We start from the raw sequence: 21,918 nt of genomic DNA on the forward strand, positions 1-21,918 counted from the left end.
GTATGGTTTACTGGTATGGTAAACCATACTTTACTTGTACTTAACTGGTTTAAAGTATGTAATAAAAATGAATGTCATAATCAAGAATGACCCCGAGATTCATTCCACTGCACTTTATGACTGGTCACTGAATTATGCAGCTTTTCAGAAACAACAATATGACTTTAGATTTCTCTGAATTTAATGGGACACAATTATTTTCACTCCAGATTTTAGACTTTTGAGACAATTCTGTAGGACAAGTTGCTTTGCAGAAACATCTGGCTTCACAAACCCACACAAACCTGGGAGAATGTAGCGCACACATGTCAAACTCAAGGCCAGGGGGCCAAATCGAGCCCACCAAATCTTTTGATATGACACACTAGAGAAGGACACATAAATTGAAGCTCCAAAATAGCAGTTGTGTGCCTTAATATTATTTTACCTTAATATTACTATCAAAATAAAGCTGTTTTTTATGTTTTCTGACAAATTACATATATGTGGAAAATAAGATCTTTCTTTAATGTGGAAAGATCTTATTTATTTTTAGAAGTATTTATAGAATGCACAAGCAGTTTTTCTGAAAAATGTAACAATTTGTTTATGGGTGCGTTTACTTATAAATTCTGCTACAACCTGCCATTTGCGAACATCCATTATCATACTATGACCTAAAATGAGAATAGGTTCGACACCCTTGAGGATGTCAAACTTATTTGCAAACTCAGACCTGAGACCATTTGTCACATTTTTGTCACCATCTCAGTGTCTTTATCAACTCTAAAAGCTGACTGGAAATCTTCATGGAATTAATTTTTATGCAGAAAAGCAACCAGTTTTGACTAACTTTGTCAGAATTCAATTCTTTAAGAAGCCTTGATAGGTGTAAATGTGATAGTCATCTTCACCATGTTCTGTGATTCTAATTAAAGCTAGAGCTGATTTCACCGTCCCGCTTACTTGGGTTTCTCACAATGCTTGTGTGATTGCTGTGAAACATTTTGCATAATTTCTGTCATTAACTTTAGGGATTTGATTGCAGAGCTAATCACCGCATCTTCTAACGAAGAGGGCAACAATTAGCAGGTGACTCTTTAAATCCCGGAAAGAGAAGAGTACCACATTAAACTATAGTTTTCTATTTAAAATAAATAAATAATAAAACGCTGCCAAGCCATAATTATGTTCCGTCTTGTTTCATTTCTGCTCCGTACATTTTTTTGTTTGTGTTTGTATATTAAAAGACGGAGAAGAACCTCACGGTTCACTGCCAGTAAATATTTCACCTTCTTTTCAATTTGTAAAATATGCAAACTCATTATGTTTTTATCAGGTGTATTGTGAAATCAGTGTTGTGTAGAATAAACAAAAGGAGAAATGAAACACAAATATTCTGCTGAAAAAGTATTCATACCCACTGAAAACTTTCCATGTTTTATGTTACAGCCATAAACTTAAACACATTTTATTGGGATTTTATGCAGCACACAAACACAAAAGGATGCATGTGTGTATATTCTGCTATCCCCAAGTCAGTATTTTTAGTGCAATTACATTTTTCAAACTTTACGTATGAACATGCTGAATTTTAAGCCCTTTCATTTTTGCAAACTTGCACCGGGAGCACCTTGGAAAATCACTTTTAAAATAATGCCACAAATAAAGGTCTGGACTAAACCAAACTCCTGTGTTTCTATCTGTATGTATAGCATGATGATGTAGCCGCCACTGCATCATCATGCAGTGATGGTGTGCAGTGTAGGTTTTCCCCCCAGACATCATGTTTGGCATGTGGACTAAAAATTTTGTTTTGGTCTCAGAAACATCGTTTGACCCATACACTGCCTGTACAGGTCAAAAAAAGCATGTTTTTGTACTTGCAGAAAAGCATATCATCCCGTCTCATTAATTGTAGCATATCTGAAATAAATCTGGTTTCGAAATTCACCCAAATGCAGTACAGTTTATCTATGCATAGCTCCGATGCACCGTGTATGACTGTTCACTCCCCTCATCTTAGCACTTTATAAACTCACAGTTCAGGCCCGTTAATGACGCAGCTTTTCCTTTTCTGTCTCTTTAAGTCGTCTGCATCTTGTCAGTGTGGTTAAAGTGCCACCCAGGATGAGTTATGTTTAGGAGTTCATGGCAGATATTAACAACGCCCCCAACAGAAAAATAATCCGATATAATCATCGAACCAAACCGCACGTTATAATTTACTGGCCACATGTGTGCTTGCCCGTGGCGGAAAACAAAATTCAGCAGCCCGAGCTACACCTCCGTGACTGAGCGAAGCAGCACATGACCAGCATGGCTTCCTGTCGTCGTGCTCTTGGCTGGGCAGGTGCATGTGTTAAGTGCCTGCGGTGGGACTGTTGTTGATGGCAGTATTTAGCCCTACATCATGTGTTCCAGTCAGGCTTCGGCCCTTTATGTGGTTGCTAGAGGAAAAGACTTTGACTTGGAGGAAAAGTGCGGTGGCTGGAGCTGCAATGAATTAACTGTAACCATGGCGACGTTTCAAAGGCTTATACAAAACAAAAAATAAAAACAGTGAATTTTGTTCCTATTTGTAGGTTGTAGCTTTTATAAAAGCTTTTCGCCGATTTAACTTGCAGTAACTGTCTTCTGCAATGGGGCGACTGTGACTGTGGGTAGAGTCGTTGTGTTGTGAGCAGAAGATTGTAGGTTCGATTTCCACTGCCACCAGACTGTTCTGCGTATCGGTGTACAAATGTGCATTTGTGAGTGTGAATGGGTGAATGTGACTCAGAATGAATGGAAAAGTACTTTATTGTTCAGTCCATTTACAATCATGCCAACTAGACTGTCCAATCATAACAAGTTATGCTATCTTGATGGTGTCCAGCCAGCCAGTACCTACAAACACACCCAGTGTAGTTGTTCTTAATATTCTGACTGCATAGCACAGAAACAAATCAGAAGTGTTTGTGTGGAGTGCAGATTGGTGCCGATCAGCTGGAGCGTTATTGCCGGTACTATCTCAGCAGATGGGCCAGTCGAGCCTTATCACAGATGCTTCAGACGCTGAAGTGCTGCAGAGGCCGAACCAGAAAGAACACCAGCATTCCCGCTAGATTTAAGTGCACTTTAAGTGCACCGCTCACCACAGGCATCGTTTACGTTGATCGCTCCAGCATGGCAAAGCCGACGCTCTGCATATGTACAAGTTTGGAGGTGCTTATTCGCAATTAGGCGGAAAATATTTAATTTTTTCCCCTCTTTAAGGGGGAATGTGTTTTTTTCTCATGGTAGATATGCTCTCTGTGAACAACTGGAGCCCCTTTTTGGCTCCAGAAAATGAATTTCCTCCTCCTGGATGTTTACACACCGAACGATTTGCAAGTCTATTTTTAGTAGATTTTTGAGTGTAGACCATCTTAAACCTTCAAATATTAGGTGGAGGCTTAGTTTGACCCTCTTTCTATGATATTTCCCTCGATTTCCAGGATATTTTTTTTAGATCGCCGTGTCTTCAACATCCTGTGGGTGGTTGTTGACTCTAGCTCTGCACACGAGACCCCACAGGTACTTTCGCAATTACTGTTGTATTCTCTTTCATAACCTGGTGAGGATATGCCAAATCCTACAACCTGACTTGCACTCTGTGGTTGCAGCGACCATGCCAAAGAGAAAGTGTGCCTTTTGTGTGTAGGTATGTGTGTGTGAGGTTTCGCACATGCAGACAATTTTCTTATGGATGAATTTTGTTCTCCTCTTCCACCATAATATAGTCTTTTAAGTAGTAAACACAATCAGAAGGTATATGTTCTTTTTCGAGCTGTTCAAGAAAATGGCACTGGAAGTTTTCTTTTTTTTTCTTTTAATCTATGTGTGTGTGGGTGTGGGTGTGTGTCTATCTTTGTGGTCAGGTGCCTGCCAGCCCAGTCTGTGTAATTTGCTGTGCTTGGCTTCACAGCCACTATTTCATCCAGAGTAGGACCTTTGAGTTTCATTGGCAGAGGGCACCGAGTTTCCCCCCAGTCTCCAGCCGAACCCCGCAGACCCATCATTTGTCCGTCTTGGACCTTGATGCTTAGGTTGGAGCGTGTGCTGTGTGGGCAGAGCAGAGCATGGGTGGCCGAGGTGCTATGGGTCTCCCTCAGGAACTCCTGAGAAGGGAGCCAGACACAGACATTGACCCCACCCTGCCATTAAAAAAAAAAATTCTTCTCCATAAATTGTGCCTGCATATCCTGACTTCGTACCACCAGGAAGGAGGAAAAACACCTATTTCAGTCTTAGCTGGGAAACAAAAAGTTCTTTTTTAAAGATTTTTTTTAGTGAAGCTTCATTGGAAAGGAAAAGGAACAAAAACAACAGAGATAGTCGATTGTGGCAAGGCTGGAACGAATGAAAGACAGTCATCTTTCATAGCTTACCCGTTTTTTTTGACACAACATAGGAAGAGAATGGCGGGTCGGAAGCCAGCCTTGTTTGTTCTGTTGTGGTTCCCAACAGTGCTCCAGTTGTTTTGTTTTTTTTCTATTTAAGACATAAAACAGTGCCTCAAACAACTGAATTAAGTTACTGAAGTTATTCATTGGCAACCCAGCTCTGTCATTACGCTTACACTGTGTGTTGTACAGAGTGGATAAGAAGCACTCCATAAAGTAGCAGGTTTGTTTGAAGAGAAGACAAGCACTTTTGAACGCCAATGCTACAAAGGATGCTAATTTTGACCAAAGACGATGTCTGGGATGAAGGCCAGCCCATTACGCAGCTTTCTCAAACGTCCTACTCAGCAACAACTTGAATGAAGCTTCTTATTCCATTAACCTCATAATTTACTAGCCTGGTAAAAAACAGCCTCTTTGTAAGCCTGTCACAATAATCCATTAATCATGCAATAAATTATAATGAGCTTGAAAATATCCATGATGATTATTCATCTTTTTTTTTTGTTTTCAGATAACCCATAATCCATTTTATGTATGGTTTTGGTTGTGTGTGTGTGTGTGTGTGTGTGTGTGTGTGTGTGTGTGTGTGTGTGTGTGTGTGTGTTTATTTTCGTTTTATTAATTTATCTTTGGATGTTGTGTTTTATTTTGGATATTTAAAATGTCTTCTCGTTCCAGTGTTGAATGTTCTGTACAAAACAACAGCTCGTTAGTTTTTGAAACTTGCATTTTGCCGTTGTTATTATTTTAGTTGAAAATAGTCTCATTTTCAACTAATGCGATTAGTAGAAAATGAGACTAGTCCCAATTATCAATAATTCAATAATTTTTGGGACGATTTGTCATCCAGAAAAACTTGTTTTGATGACGGGCCTCGTCCCTTGTTCTATGCTTTGCTTTGTCCTGATGATCTGGACTCTCTGCTATTGAGAAACATTTGCTTTCTGCAGGTGTGGACTCTGTTGAAATTTAAAATGCCACTCAATCGCTAACCTTTGCCTGTGATGTACTGTATGTGATGCACCAATACTGGGCCAACTCCTTCCTGTATGATGTCCGTTCCTCGACTTTTCATCCGACACGTTCAACGCCCCTGTTGCCTAGGTCAACAGTAGCTGCAGATGCCTGGCACATGTTGGATCGTCCCCGACTTTTCATGTGAAAATCAACAGGTGCTGCAACTCTGGGCCACGTATTTGTTAAAGACATTAACAACTTCATTCAGCTGTTGCTTCCTCATCATCACCTCGTGTTCACCTCGGCCTTCTTGGCCGTTAGCTGTGTCTTCTGTTAGCGCATGTGGTCACCTGCTCAGCCGGGACATCCCCCATTGTTCCTGCATTTATGTTTTATTTGTTTGGAAAGTTTCCTCTGCCTTCTTCTTGGCTGGTTGCCTGTCCAATCCCGCTCTCCCTCCTCCAACGTGGAAGGTGTCTTTAACTGAAACTCTCAGTACATAAATCAAGCAGATTACTTTCACCTGAACATCTTGTACGCCGTGTTCCCATCGAGACAGAGGTAACGTAACCTATTCTGTCTTATGTGCCGTCCTCTGCAGCTGCGATTTGATTTGCACTACCGAGCACATTTTCTCCGTTGGAAAGGTTTGCGCAGATTTATTTAGTACGTTGATAAAGCACCCCCGAAGATGTTACTTTGCTTTCTCCAGCCCCTTTCCTTGAGAGCGGGTGCCTGCTGATGGATTTCAGATGAAACGGTAAAGTAGCCAAGACACATGACAGGAAGTGGAGTCCAACATTACTGCAGCTCCTTCCTCATCCTTTCATGTTGCCACATGTTTTACCCATCTGCCGATGCTGCAAAAAAATGGTTTCTAACTATAGCTCCTCGCAGAAGTGTTCATGACCTTTGCTGCTGTGTCACGTCACAGCAACAAACTTTGATGCAATGTGGTAGATTGACACCAAGTAGGACTCGACTGTAAGGCAGAAAAATGATGCATAGTTAGCAAGCAGATTTTCAGCTAAACATCTGAAAAGTGTGGCATGTGTATGTATTCAACTATCCCGATTCAATGGTTCTTCTGATTCTTTCAAAAATGCTTAATTTCCTTCAGATTGGATGAAGCAACGTTTTCAAAGTCTTGCATTATTATGCCATTACCATTATATCACTTGAAAATGGTCTTTAAACGACAATATTATTGTTTATCGCAATAACTATTGGGGCAATTTATCATCCAGCTAAATTTTTTTATTGTGGCAGACCTACAAAGTCAGCTGAAGGTCAACGTAATTAACTAATTATCATTTCAGTTTAGTTAATGTCGTTGGTGTATGGCTCTTAAAAGAATTTGAATTCTGAATTTTTATGCATTTCTGCACACATTACAGTGTATATCCATTGAACATGGCTGTTTTGGTCAAAACCATACTCTTCGCTGGTTTTCATTTCAAATTCACATTATAAGCTTAAACAGCCATGCCAGGTCATTCTAACTTTACTGTGCATGAGTCAGAGCAGGCTTAAATGACATCACTTGAGAAAATGGACCCAGTCTGGCAAAAAGTCCTCAATTTCCACAAAGAGCTTGTATTCAGACCTGTAAACAGCATGCTGGCACATAAAATCCTTGTTTTTCTACAACCTCTTGAGAATGCTCTAATCTCCTGAAAATGTGACCTATGACACGAGGAATGATAACTAGTCAGTGACATCTCCTTTTTTGATGCGTTTCTTCTGCTTCGCTTCACACTCTCTGTTGTGCTGCGTTCATTTGTTGAATCATTTGTTGAAACTCAAGGTCAGGTCTTTTGGTCCAATGTCCTCCCTTTCTCCGCTCTGATTTGCGTTTTCCTGTAGGAGAATGTTTACAGGAGGACGTTTGCAAGAAACCAACCTCTTTTTTTTTTTTTTGATTTTACCATTAATGTCCATAAAGTAACAGACCAGATGACGTGTCCCCAGTCACAGTGATTAGGAAAGTATAAGAAAGATGAAACACCCTTCTAAGTTCATCTTTAAAGAACCTCAGCAACTGTTTCAGTGTGAGATTATACCATAGCCAATAAAACATATATATTGTCTAAGACTTTAGCAAGAAAATGTAGCATAATCTGTACATAACTGATGTTTTTATTAAGGTTATTTGCAATAGATTTTGTTCTGCTATAGCTTCTACTTTCTCACTGCAGCTGAGTATGGTCCGTTTTTATTTGTGGTGCTGAAACTGTTCCGTACATTATTGCTTTCCCCCTGATAAACGACATCGGGGATAGTCTATCCTGATATAGAAACGGAGCAGAGGAAGGGTAGAAGTTGCATTTTAGGAGAAATCCACACCAGAACACAGTGGCTGCTTTATTTCCTATGCAGTTTCTTGCAAGTAATGAAAAGAGCTAAAAAATGAAGGATAACCCTGAGTCAAAAGTAGCTTAAAAGGAAAAATAAAAAAAATGAACCACTTGAAGCATTCTTTCCTTCTGCATCATTCGCTGCCAGGAATAGTACTCACTACCCCCCCGCCCCATTTCCTCATTTCAATAATCACCTACTGTAAATACAATATGAGGCATATTCAGGGGGCTGTGTTGTCTGTTAAGGTCTGGCATCGGATTCGTAACAACCTTTAATGCTACGGCGCTCATTATGGTGAAGTCTCCCAACACACCCGCCTCAGCCTGGCTCTGCAAAACCAGAGCAGGGGAGATGCGTGTGTGTGTGTGGGGTGGGGAACGTTCACCATGGCGCGCACAAGTTAAGAGCAAGATTGCCCCCTACAGAAACGATTCTGTTATGTTCCACTAAGGAGTGAAACTCTGCATTCAGAGCTTGCAGATTCCCACACACCCCCTCTTCCCAGTTCACTCATTCCCGCTTCATAGGACGTAGCAGAGTTGTTACTCAACAAGATTTTTGGCTGGTTAAGGAGTTCATCTCACACCCTGCCAATGTCAACCTCGGTCAACCTGGGCGGCCCACCTTTATCCAGCCGGTCGGCTCAGAAGAGGTGGGAGGGGGGGAGGCATGGGCGACCCACACCGATGCCGGTACCGTAAAGGGGTTGGAGCTGGAGGGGTGGGGGGTAGAACAGTCGGAGTGGCAAATGAGAACCATGTCTTTTTTTTTTTTTTTCTTCCCCCACACTTGTCAGAGCCCCGCTAACTTTCAAGAGCAAACACGGAACGCACGGGATTGTGTGCAAACATAACACACAGACGCATACGCATGCAAACACAAACACGCTCGCGGGCCGCTCCGACGTGTGCCGGTCAGATTACGCTGCTGGTATTCCAGCAATGACAAACATGTGGGACCTCTTAATTTGTGTAATCAGCATATTTTCTAATCCATCATCTAGGGTTTGGGGTGGGGGGGTTCACTCAAAGCTTAAGACAGGTTTTGGCAAACCTGTATCCCTCTGTCATACTTTTTGACCGACAGTTTTAGTCTACGAACTCATATTTATTGTCGAGTAAGTCAAGTTTTATTGAAATCTGGATTCATCTCATTGATTTGCAAAGTCCCCTTTTCTTGCTTCCTCCACGTTTTACTCTAAACTAGATTGTTCGTGGGCTCTGGTTGTGTTTGCAAGTCTCAGTGTCTAGTTCTGGTGTGAAGATGGCGGGGGTCCCAGCATGAGCCCCATTCCTCATCATCCAGCCCCTGCCCAAGGTCTGGAACACATTACATCTGATATTAAACACATGGCAGCAGTTAGAAAGGAGAAAAGGCGAGAGGAAAGGGGAGCGAGGGGGACGACAAAAAAAACAAAGTTTAGAAAAAAAAAGACAAGAAAGCAAAAGAAAAACAGTAGATTTGTCAACGATGCCCCGTCTTCCTCCGCTCCTTCTTAGTCCTTTGGTTTCATTTTTCTCCCTTGTCTCATTCCTTTTATTTAGTTTTTGGTAAATTGTTGGAGTAATAAGCATGAGTGCTTATGTATTTAGTAGGCATAGGTTAGTGTGAGGTTCTCACAGTATCATAATCTTTAGTCAATACGCTTTTAGTTCAGAAAATATATATCGAAATAAAAAAAAAAGATGCTTCACGTGATATGACTGTTTTGAACTAACACCAATTAAATAAGAGCAATTGATTTGTGGTGTCATATTTGGAATTTATTTATTTTTGGGAAATAAATCCACACTAAATTTAATAGTTTGGAAAATAATTTTCTGAGTGTCCTCCTCACATTTTTCTATTCTGGTCTTTAATGAGGACGCTGATACATTTCACTTAATGTTTAACTCAGTTAACATAAAGAATAATTCCCTTAAAAGGTATATATTACAATTAATTTACAGATTGTACTTTCGTATTTGGGATTGGGCGCTCCATTAGCCAATAACAAATGTCTGCAGATTTTAATCAAATAATAATCTTGCTGCCATCTTTTTATCCATAAAAGTGCGGCACGATCAGCTGGTTGTAAATACAATAATGTCCAAACAAACGCAAGACCGGAAAAAACATTCGATCTTAACCGTTTTCACAAATGGCAACTTGTTGCGAAATTCAAGTTTAATCCACAACTAATGGAACGTCATGTTATAATACCAATGTTCTTAATGTATTAAAGCAGCGCCACACCTTAGAACCACCAGTTTCATGGAGAGTGGCAACTGCTAACGAGCCTAATATCATTCATACACTCAGCAGATTTAGCTTTTATATAATTTCCATTCAATCAATAAGCTTGTTTTGGATTGGAATTGACAATAGTAGACAGTAAAATGTGTATCAGTTTAGAACAATAATAATTTAACAGCTTTTATGTAAGTAGTTTCTAGAAATGGCATGGCAGAAACTTTTAATACCCTTATCAAGATTAATAGAAACGCCTTTATTGGTAACGTAGAGACTGCAGCTCAATGGGAAGAGACGTTTTCTTGCAATGTGAAAGTCGTGGGTTCGATTACCTGCCATTGTGTATCTGTGCCTCTGGGCAATCACAAGTTGCTTGCCGATCTGTGTATTGATAGAATGAGTGTTTCCGAATCAATCACTTTGGATTTAACTGTAATATTGGATAGTGAGAAGTTTCACTTGTAGTTTGTTTTTAGTGCTAAAATCAACTAGTCTGACTGTCTGCCCTTAACTGCTGTAACAATGAGTTTTTTCTGTGTAGTAGATGTTTGTCTTCTACACTGAAGGGAACTTTTAATACCCTCACCTCAACAACATCAATACCACCTACTCACCTTAAGTTATAGGTAGTGCTCCTTTTGTGTTTCTCTCCATCTGAAAGACTTTCAAAGTGTTAAATTTGTTTTTTTTTGTAGGTAAGAGAGAAACGTTTGAGACTTTTTTTCCCCCCTCAACCTGCTGATTGGCAGTACATAGAGTAAAGGGAGGTGAAGCATCAGCATTTTGTTTCTTTCTGATCTCATTCAAAGTACTTTGAAAATGTTGAGCACTTGTGAAACCCTTACTTCTTGAAACCTCGGTATACGGTCATAGCAGTAACTGCTGCATGTCTTCTGCCTAGTTGTCAAAAGCAAGGACACTGGCCTAGGACTTATCTGAGCGTACTTAACAGAGATGAGGCTGGAAAAGAGACAAATTCATACTCGGATATGAAATGCATCTGGTGCTGGAAGTCTGACACCGGCCACTTTGAAGAGCAATTCCTGTGATCTACAAATTCAATGATAAGGCTCTTCTGTGACAATTTTCTGATTCCTTATCCACCTTATTTCTGTGAGGCTTTCTGGGGAAATGACTATGGGTCTTACTTCCGGGGCCCACCGGAAGTAACCGTATTTCAGTGTAATTCGTAGGTTTTTTTTTTTTTTTTGGTTTTTTTTTGCTAATCTATATTCATTATAGTCGTTGCCACTTGCGTCTGCCCTTGTGGAGCTCGAATAACTGTTGTGCTGTTCGTGGCTGTACTTTAATAACCAGACCATGTTTAGTTTGTGACAGCAACAGATGTGCTTTCAACATGCTCCCAAAACAAAAGCGGTAGTTTTCATCGCCCACCGACTGATAAGCACAGAAAAAGAATTTGGCTGAAAATTCTAAACTTGAACAGAGAACCAAAAATGCTTTATGTGTGCTCGTTTCATTGTGTGGATTCCTGTGAGGAATCCACACATTGTGTGGATTCCTGTGAGGAATCCACACAATGGATTGTGGATTCCTCACAGGAATCCACAATTCCTGTGAGGAATTGTGGATTCCCAACCGAAGGGAAGGGTTTTCTTCCCTTCGGTTGCGGGGAAGAAAACCCGCAACCGAGTAAATGAAGTAGCTAACTATGCTAGTGCGGGTTATTTGTGGCCATTTCTTCAAGTCACCAACCCTCCCTGCAATAGCTGTAGGTAGTGGTATAACAATATTGCCACATTTAAGTTGTGATAGCTGCAGCTCCCACATATTTTATAGCCTAAAACTTCTGTGGAAAGCTGGTTAGCGAGTTCCTAACATGTAAACAAATGTTTACATGCGGCGGAAGTCACTTCCATATATCACGCAAAGCCTCTTGAGGGCTCGGAATAAAGTGGATAGAAATTTTTTTGTTGTTGTTGTTGCTGGCATCAGATGGTATTAGCTCAACACATGGTTCCTGTCATCATTAGCAGTCAGAGATGGGAATCGGGCTGTTTTGTAACCTAGCGGATAATGAGAAGAGTAGATGAGATGTGCCCAGCGATGGCACCATGGAGGGTGTCTTGGTCTGCAAGCTTTTTGCCTTCAGGCAGTGTCCGGGCCTGAGGAATGGTGGCACACAGGCGTTTTCTGCTGAATCGACATGATAACATTTTGCATCTACCGTTTGCTACTTTTAAAAAGTTGTTTCTGACATCAAGACTAGCTCTCGATCATGTCCAAGATGAACAAAACCCAGTGACTCGTCTTTGCCCTTAAGCTCTCGTGTTGAATTCGTCTGCTTCTCAGGGCGTCCTCTGCGAGATTGCTGTGGGAGACGATGCTCACCAGTAAACACAAAGAGGCTTTGATGGAAGTCCGACGCCACCTGGTGGAGGCGGCCACCAAGGAGAAGCTGCCAATCAAGATGAGTATGGGTAAGCATTAGAGATGCAAGTTATACATTAATGAGTTAATCTAAAGTTGATTGATCTTATGGATTGACTAACGATTGACTAAGAAGTGGCCATATCCTGAGAAACCTTTCTCTTGCTTCAAGAGAGCCAGCCGTCTATCCATATCCTGAAGGGTAAAAATTTATGCTGAATAAAACAAAAAAAAACAATTTTTTCTTTCTGTATCAATTGGCTCTGCTTAACGACATCAAGCCCTCTGCTGAATGGAGGCCAAACTACAACACAAAAAAGAAGGTCTGAGTGGATGTTTTTAGCTAATTTTAATCTCGTAAATCATTAATTGACAACTAATTATAAGTCGATTTATTTGTTGTATCCATAGTAAGCGCATGAGCATACCAAATTTTTTGAAAACCAACATTACACCTTTAAAGAAGCATTTCCTATGGTCGTCGATGAGACACAGAAATTTCTAGCCTGACTGGAGATTTTTTTTTTCTGACTGTGGATCATAGAGTACAGAAGTACTGATCCACCCTCTGTTGTTTTACCACACTGCCATTCAGCTGACTAAAAAAAAACTACTAAACCTTCATCTCTAGATAAACTCATCTGATTTTGAAAAACTCTTTCTGGTTACAAAAACACAGGGACAGTCATAGTGTGGAAGCTTAAAGCGAACTTGGCATCGCTCTGGCTATGACGGTTCTATTTTGAAAAGACATTTTGCAAGCTATGAGCGGCACATCTGCAAAGCAGCCAACTACTGGCTGACTACCCATGCAGATAGCCTGACTAATTACCCAGCTAGAGTCAGCTTGTTATGCTTGTGTTCATCGAAAGGACTTACAGCAAAAACATTTCTGCTCAATTAGAACTTGAAGCTGATTCAAAATGTTGTTGATGTTTGTGCTACATAGATATAAAATATAGACAACATTGTTATAGCAGTAATACAGAAGAGAATTATGGCCACTGAACAAAAAATTATACTAAGATAGTAGTCAGAACTCTTCAAAGTCCACCAACACCTATAACTTCTGCCATTTTTGGTTTTTGAACACAAACATTGCAAATAGGTAAATGATAGTTTCTCTTCTGCATTAATGTACATTGTGTTAGTTTGAGTTTAGTTTTTAGTTTACTTTATGTCTAAATAGACTGAAAAACTAAACTAAAACTAACACTCTGTACTTTCATGCATTTTTGGGGGGTTTGGTAAAGACAATACATTAGTTAGTACTTAAATAAAGATGTTCTTGATTCTCTGTCGGATTAAAAACGGCCTCAATCAAAGAACCTTCGGCACATTTTTCCACTTTCACGAGTTATGGCTCTAAAAGTGGCCATAAATGCCACAGTATATCCAAAAAACTGAATTGGTCAAAAAAGGAATCATTAATTGGAAAATCTCTTATTGGAATCGGTCAGAAGAAGCATGTTTGATGCATTAATTATACAACTTCAGCATCAGTAAGACCGATTGTTGCTGTTCTGCTGAAAATGAAAGCACATAAATCTTGTAACAGTTTTTTCTCTTTGTTTGAAACCCCCGATTGTTTAATAAACGTTGTTATGGCTTTATAATATCCTATCGGCCCATACAAAGCCACATATGGGGCTGATTTCCTATGAACTATAAAACAAACTAATAACGATGCCCAGAAAAAACAAAACATAAACATTTGCATCACTTAAAAGCAACGCATCTAGATATTTGCTCTTTAGGAGAACCAAGCGCCTGTATTTCAGCCTTTTGCAGCCGGACTCCAGCGGATCCCACTGAGATTCAGCTTTTCTGGCTTGCTCTGTTTTTGCACATGTGGCCCCAGAGGAAATCTGAACCACATGTTGGCTGCATGACACACTCGCGCGCACACACACACACACACACTGCTTTTTCAAAAAACTTTTGTTGTTCGGTAATGAAGCAAAGGGGTCTGAAGCGAGGGATGAAAATATGTGCAGGCACGCAAACGTGAAGTGGCTCCGTGCACCTTGGATTTTGGGCTATCCTTTGCTCACATGCACACACTCTGGTCTTAACATTCAGGTTAACATCTGGCAGACAAGGGGGCTTTTAAAAAGGGAGGGATCTTGTTGGTCCTCGAGCCCCTGTAATTTGCGAGGTAAAGGAGGTCTCATAACAAGATCACACACACTCTCAAACACAGCCTGTAAAGTTTTTCGCATGGGCACGCTGTGCTGTCTTTTCACACTTTTGTGATGCAGTGCACATTTTGCAGAATTCGAAACGATTTATTTAAACAAATGCTCTGCAGAGTTTAGGAGTGACAGTAAAGTCAGGAGTGTATGAACAAGAAAGCAAATTAAAGCAGCCTCTGCCTGCTGACTGACATTCTTTTGATTTAATGTCTTTACTGAGAGAGATACAGAGAGAAGGGGGCACTGTCAGGCCCCTCACACACTGAACCTTTATGCATAACTGGCAGAGGTGCGGACACCATCACGGATCCCCTACTGATGAACCCCCCACACCGTCTTCCTTCTGCAGAACAGCACCAGCCAAGTTCTCAATCCATCATTATCTCCTCCAATGCACCACATAGAACTAAAACTAATCTGCTCACTTGATGCTGAGGACGCAAGTTATCAATTAACGAGTGGATGTGAAGTTGATTGGTGTTGTCGATCGACTGGATATTTTCTTAAAAACCTGAGTTTTCTCTTGTATCAAATGGGCTGACAATCTTGCCATAACATAAAGAGTAAAAATGTTCATATGCTTTATTAAAAAAAAAACCTACATGAAATTTTTGCATTTTTTTGGTAACAGAAAAAAAAAAGGTGAAAAGCATCAAATACAGCTCTGGAGAAAATGAAGAGTGCGGTGGACTCTTCACTGAACCCCACTGAAATCCTCCTGCTTATCCCACCAAATATTGATTCATGAAGTGCATTAACTGGCCTCAAAATCACCATTGCTTATTGAATGTTGATCTTGTTTTGTTTTTTCCTCCATGTGACATGTTTTCTGCACTGTCCTGCCTTCAGTTCAGTGATTACATCTTTGCCTTCCTTGAACATCACTAGTTTTTGATTGAGAAGTTGACAGTCCTCCGACAAGCAGCTCAGGAGAATCATCGCTGTTAAGGTGAAACCTAAAGAGCTCTGCGTGTTTATATCTCAAAACAGAACTGCATATAGTTAATTTTGCATCTGAGTTTGTCTTTCTTGTTCTGGAATGGGTCTGCCATTGTTAACTGAAAGGTGACCAACGGCGCTCTCTGCTGATACTAAAAGAATGTCTAAGCTGGTGTTGTTAATCAACTGGAACTAGTTTTAATACAATAAAACATTGATCAACAATTAATCGTAACTCCATGTGTTGTTTACATCACTGCTTGGTGTCCTGCAGTTCTCTTAAAGACTTTTTTTCCACTCATATCTGAGCTCATTCTCGCTCTTGTTGGTTTTTTTCCAGATAAACAAAGAAAATACTCTGCCTGTGCACTTGTATGCTCTCATTGGGTTCATACACCCTTGGATCCAGTTTGGCTTTTCAGCAGAATAGGATCATCCAGAGAGACACAGAGAAAATAATCCATTTCTCAGAGCCTGAGGTTGACCCATTTAAGGTCTCATAGGATGTAATAGGATTGTAATAGGATGATGAAATTCCCTTAGTGTGCGTGAGAACATGCACAATACGTGTTTGTCTTGGGTGTTTTAGCTCTTAAATGGAACTTTAATAGATACATTTCATCATCTGTAATTGTGTTTATGCTAATCTGCCTGTGTTTACACCAGACTAAATGGATAACAGTGTGGTTGTGCAGACACCCTGCTGCTCCCGTGGCAGAAGGGCGGGGCATGCCCTCGGGCTTTGGTACCAGGGGGATTTGGGTTTGGAATGGATTCATACAGCTGCTGCATTGTCTTTTGTATCGAGTCCTCCGACAAGTGATGTAGCTAGGCCTGGTGATCCAGTAGGGTACCTGTATTGCCTGAAAGACTCTGAGAAGAAATTTCTGAATCCTGATGTATTCGTCCATCGATCCATTATCTTCCGTTTGTCCGGGAGTCGGGTCGCAGCTTAAGCACAAAGGCCAAGACTTTCCACTCACTGGGTCTTACCCTGAGTCCCCTCCTGATGCGACAGACCTGGTACACCAGGGGCGAGGCAACCAGCAGGCATGCTAACTCCTCTTGATGTGGAGATGCAGCTGAGTACCTTTCATCTGACTGAACTTCTCACCTTATTTGTAACTCCTAATCTATAAATTAAGGAGTTACAGATAACTCCTTAACTTATCCCAAATAAGCTTCATCACATATTTTCTTAGAAATTATTTGAGGTAATTTTTTTAAAAATGTAAATAATTTAACCAACTGTTGAAAATATCAATGAAAACTGTTGTTGCTGTTGAGTGATGTGGTACAGTGTGTGCCTGAATGTGGTGCAGAGTCCTGAGCAGAGGCCCCAACATTCACCCATAACCCAACGTTTTCGGGATGTTCCTCCTTTCGGAGCGCATAAATAACTCCCTCAGACTTCCTGCGTCCGTCAGTCCTGCGGGATTACTTATGAGGCTGCCTGGCTGCTGAGGCGGGTCACCACTCAGCTCTGCAACTCGCATCAGAGATCATTTAGCTCCTCTGCAACCTCGTGCACCCAGAATGTAAGTCATCTTCCAGTAACAGAGCTAAATCATCGTTGCTGGCTGTACTTGTGCTGTGGAAGACTTTGATCGTGATTGCCATGTCTCAATTGCCACCTCTGCACATCCTGCTCCGATGGACTAACGCTCAAGCCGTTTTTAGCACAAGAATAAAAATGAAATTTGCTTTATGTCTGTACTTTCTATAAATGCCCTCAAAAGGACAATAAAATGGGCCCAACGGTTCAGGTTTCTCAGCCATCTTCATTTAAGGGCAACAAGAATTGCCGTGCAGAGACCAATCTCCTGGCATATGATAGTTATGAACCACATGATGTCATAAGTTACAACGCTGCACATGTCCCATTACCACATTTAGTCATTTTACAACCACAAGTTAGATATATTTTATAGGGATTTTATGCGATAGATCGCCACAAAGTAGCTCATGATTGTGAAGCAGATGAAAATGGCACATGGTTTGGAAAGAATAAGGCATTTGCATCCACCCATGTTACTTTGATGCCTTAAAATAAAATCCAGTTCAAGCACAGTGTAAATCCAGCTGTTCGGTGAAGGCCTGAGAGATTTGTATTTGTCGAGGAGTTTAGAAAAGAGTTACGTTAATAAAATAATATTCCAAGCTTTAATCATCCTGTCCATCAGCCATCAAAACGAAGAGTTCTGGACAACTACAAAGCCACCGAGGCATGGCAATCAACCTGAATTGGGAGTCTATGGATATTAGTAAAGCGACAAAAAAGTCTCATGATGACTGTGGAATGGCTGCTTAGATCCATTGCTCAGGTGGGAGAATCTATTGACACAAAACATACACACATCTGGTCTTTATGGAAGAGCGACAAGAATAAAACCATTGATGAAAGAAATACCTTTTGCAATTTGCCATATAGGAGGCACAGCAAACATGTAGAAGAAGATTTGTTAGGTGAGACCAAAATGTTTTGGCCTACATGCAGAGTGCTACAAATCGCACTGAATGCACCACCCACAGTGAAACGTGGTGGTGGCAGCATCATGCTGTGGGCATACTTCTCTTAATCAGTGACGGGGAACTTGATCAGAGTTGATTATGGAGGAAGTCTTTAAATATTAAAAATATATTTTAGACTGAAGAGGAGAATTCCTCCAATATAGTCAATATTTCAGTAAGGGACTTATTGAAATATATATATAATTGCATCTTTGCATGTATATCATCTATAATAAATTACAATTAGACTTTGGAAAACCTTTTTTGTCGTTTTTTTTGTTGCAACTTAACGTTAAAAGCAGCCAGGCATCTTTCTGCAGAAACACCCTGATCTGGAACAAGAGCTCAGCTGATAGATCATCTCCTTCAGATTCCTTTTTCATCTGGCACAAAGATGCTGAAAGAATCACAAAGCTGTTTGGAGGGAAGTTCAGTGACAGATAAGAGTCGAGGCTCTGCCAGGATGCTGTAAGTGTGTAATGCAAAGCAGGCCCTTTGTGTGTCTGCTTGGCCTATTTGCTTTTCTTTGGTTTCCCTAATGTCTTACATTTTCTCCCTCAGACTCACTGTGTGCATTCACTGTAAAGCCTGATTACATTTGGCCTGCTCTGTACCATTCTTAGGTGCTCATTCAAGGCCGGACTCGCTTTGAATATATTTCCTGGTTCTGTCTTGAATTATGGTTGGCATGTCAAGCTTTTGGGGAGCTTTAGTTTTACTGCCAGGATTTTTATGGTTGGATATGTTAACAAAAGAGCTTTTCAGTATTCCGACTAGGTCTGGACCAAAGGTTCGGCTTCAGAAATGTTTTCAGTTCAGAGAGAAACCTGAACCTGTTTTTTTTCTGTTTAGATATTTCCTCAGTTTGTCTGTTGTTTACTCTTCCTTGCTAGTTATTGTTTGAGGCTTCTTATAATTGCGTATGGCATGGATTGGTATTCAGCTCCTTCTAACCATAAGGAGGATGTTAAGTTAGAGCATCTTTCACAACAAAAATAACATTAAGTCCTTGCAATGAGTATAAGAATTAAAACATGATCAAAAAGAGATCCAACACCATGCATCCTTTTCCTTTCACTTTACAATAATTTGCACTTTTCTATCCCAATAGAACATACAGATTTATTTGTTGCAATAAAAAAAGAAAAAACACTTAAGGAAAACGAGTGCTTGTGCCGTTGACTATAGCAAAAAAAGCCTTGAACTCGCTGCAGATTATATTTGGTATTAGAGGTTGCTGGCCTCTTTCTTATCATCAGTTTCACTTTTGGTCATATGTTTAGCCTTGCAAAAATAAGTGTTGGTCATATTCAAACTCAAAATACACCCACAACTAGTGCGAGTTCAAAATATCAACACAAATGGATGTGCTTATGCAGTTCTCCCTAATCTTTTAGGACTCGACTCTTTATGCTGTTGTTGCTAAGTTTTGCTCAGATCCTTCCGGAGGAGCGGAGGGAGAGGGGGCTAAGAAGATAGCTGTGGATTTGGAAATATTCAGCAGAGCAGTTCCTGAACATTGTCTGTCTGGTCTCTTCTCCTACATATCTTGAATTAATCAGCAAAGGCCTCTCATTTACACATATTAGTCACAGCCCAGACAGAATTTCAGGAGCTCCAATCAGTGTTCCCGCACTATTTCCTTAATTGTGGTCAGGCACAGTCAGTAACTCATGGTAACACAGGGTTTGTATTTTCAGTGTGAGGAATATTGCTTCATGACTCGCCTGTTTTAAACCCCTGGAGCTTTTACTCAGTAAGACAAAACATGAAACACAAAATGAATTTAAGCCCTCAAGAGAATCGGCCTCTATTGGATATAAGTTTAATGTTTTCACAAGAAAAGCACACCAGCGATGGTTAAGAAAATTATTTTTCTTTTGTAAAGAGGTAGCACATCTAGAGGGGACGGCTCCAAACAAACGTGGATGCATCACGTGTTTGGCAGTAGCTCTGCAGCTGGGAGCCTCCGGTCAAGGAAAACCGCCGGTCAAGGTTACCGGGCACAAAGAATGCTTTGTTGATGGATTACGGACAGCACACATCTGCAGTGGAAGATGTACATCAAAAGATATGTCCCAATTATTTTCCAGTAAACAACACGAATCAGCCAGCGCTCCAAGGCCATGTTCCCTGCTCTGTTCAGAAGCATCAATAGCTGTGTTTCCATTGAAAACATTGTTAGTATTTTGCTAATACTGAACAAAACATGAATTTTGTGTTTCCACTAAATAACAGAGCGTAATTATCCCACATAAATAGGTTTGTTCCCCAGATAAATCATTTTCAAAGAAAACTTGCCATGCCATCGTCCTCCTACCACTTCCTGTTGTCATCTTTGTCATTTTCACCAGTAGTAACATCAGGTTGTTGATCACATCCCCTTGAGGTTTTGTGAAATAAACCAGTTAAATATACCAAATTCAATATGGATGATAAACCACCTCATTTTAGCGTCAAACTCTGTTTTGAAAAATCAAGATTTATTTTTGTTTCAAAATTGATGTGTTTTCATTATGCCAATTTATTTTCATTGTGGTTGGGCGACTGTGGTTGTGTGGCAGAGTTGTCATCTTGCAATCGGAAGGTTGTAGGTTTGATTCCAGCTTCGTCCTGCCATATGTCGATGTGCCTCTGGGCAAGGCACTTAACCCCAAGTTGCCTACCGGTCTGCGTATCGGTGTATGAATGTGTGTGTGAATGGGTGAATGTGACTCTAGTGTAAAGCGCTTTGAGTGGTCAAAATGACTGGAAAAGCGCTATATAAGTTCAGTCCATTTACCATTTACCATTGTGTCAAATTGTGCAATTTTAAGGTAAATGGATACTCAGCTATCGACTGAGGATATCCTAAACCTTCCAAACATTGACTCGCTAACACCGTTATTCATTTCATGTCATATTGTAATGATCAGATAATGATCATAATTATCATAATGATAATGATCTGACAAATCACGATGTCCAATCACTTTGTCATTTCCTGTAAAATGCTTTTACTACTACTTTTATTACTACGTTTGCTAATATTTATTTGATCCACCGCTCTGTTAGGACCAAATATCTCACCCTGCATCTCCCTCCTCTCAGGTCGCGTGACCCCCGATCAGCTGTGTTCCTATGTGAAGTTGTTCCGGAGCAGCTGGGAGGCGCTAGAGAGTCACTGCGGGGTGCTTCAGCTGGGTTTGGCCACGGCCCAGACGCTCCGACACCCCAGGTTGGCCCGCTGGGATTCCTGTCTGGCTTTCGAAAGGCTGCTGCTGCAGGTATGTGCTCATCTTGCATTTGTACAACGGAATATTAGGGCTAAAAAAAACAACAACTAAAATTACAGCAATAAAGTCATAAAATTACGAGAATAAAATTATATGCAGCTGAAGTCGTATGAGAAAATCATCATAATAATACAATAAATGTCAGAATTACAAGAATAAAGGCATAGTATTATGACTTTATTCTCAAACTATTGTGACGTTATTCTTGAAATCTACTTCATTCTTGAACTTTTTTACTCTCGTCCCTTTCTGTTCTTGCTATATTATAATTTTAGTGGTTTTTTTTTCTTCTAATACTCACATGTTTTAGCCTACATGTAGAATCTGCACATTGTGTGGATAAAACACAGAAAATATAAAATTCTGATCCATATCCTGTTTTCCCTTGATATATAACCATCTATAAGAAACTACATTTAAAGTAATTTGGATAATATTTAAAAGTCCATATTTGAAGCATAAAGAGAAAAACAGAAAGCCTGAATCCTCGGGCTTTTTGAGATCATCTAAGCAGGTAAGTGGCTTGTTTTCAACATGGTGGCCTGAATGTTGTGTTAACATCCACAGATTTCTCACCTTTTATAAACAAGGTCAGTTTTCTTTACAGGGTAAACACTCGGATCCCGTAAACACAGCAAAAAGTTGGAG

General features: G+C 40.4%; 1 protein-coding gene across 1 annotated transcript in view; it reads left to right on the top strand.

Annotated features, from left to right (window-relative positions):
- scfd2 (sec1 family domain containing 2) overlaps positions 1-21,918 on the top strand; it is a 108,632-nt gene that overhangs the window by 2,159 nt on the left and 84,555 nt on the right. The window contains exons 3-4 of the mRNA XM_055045791.1: positions 12,273-12,400; positions 21,086-21,261. Coding sequence (XP_054901766.1) covers positions 12,273-12,400; positions 21,086-21,261 — 304 coding nt within the window. The remainder of the gene's footprint in view (positions 1-12,272; positions 12,401-21,085; positions 21,262-21,918) is intronic.

This window comes from Poeciliopsis prolifica, unplaced genomic scaffold (genome assembly GCF_027474105.1).
Source record: "Poeciliopsis prolifica strain line A6 unplaced genomic scaffold, Auburn_PproV2 SCAFFOLD002, whole genome shotgun sequence".
In the NCBI taxonomy this organism is placed as follows: domain Eukaryota; kingdom Metazoa; phylum Chordata; class Actinopteri; order Cyprinodontiformes; family Poeciliidae; genus Poeciliopsis; species Poeciliopsis prolifica.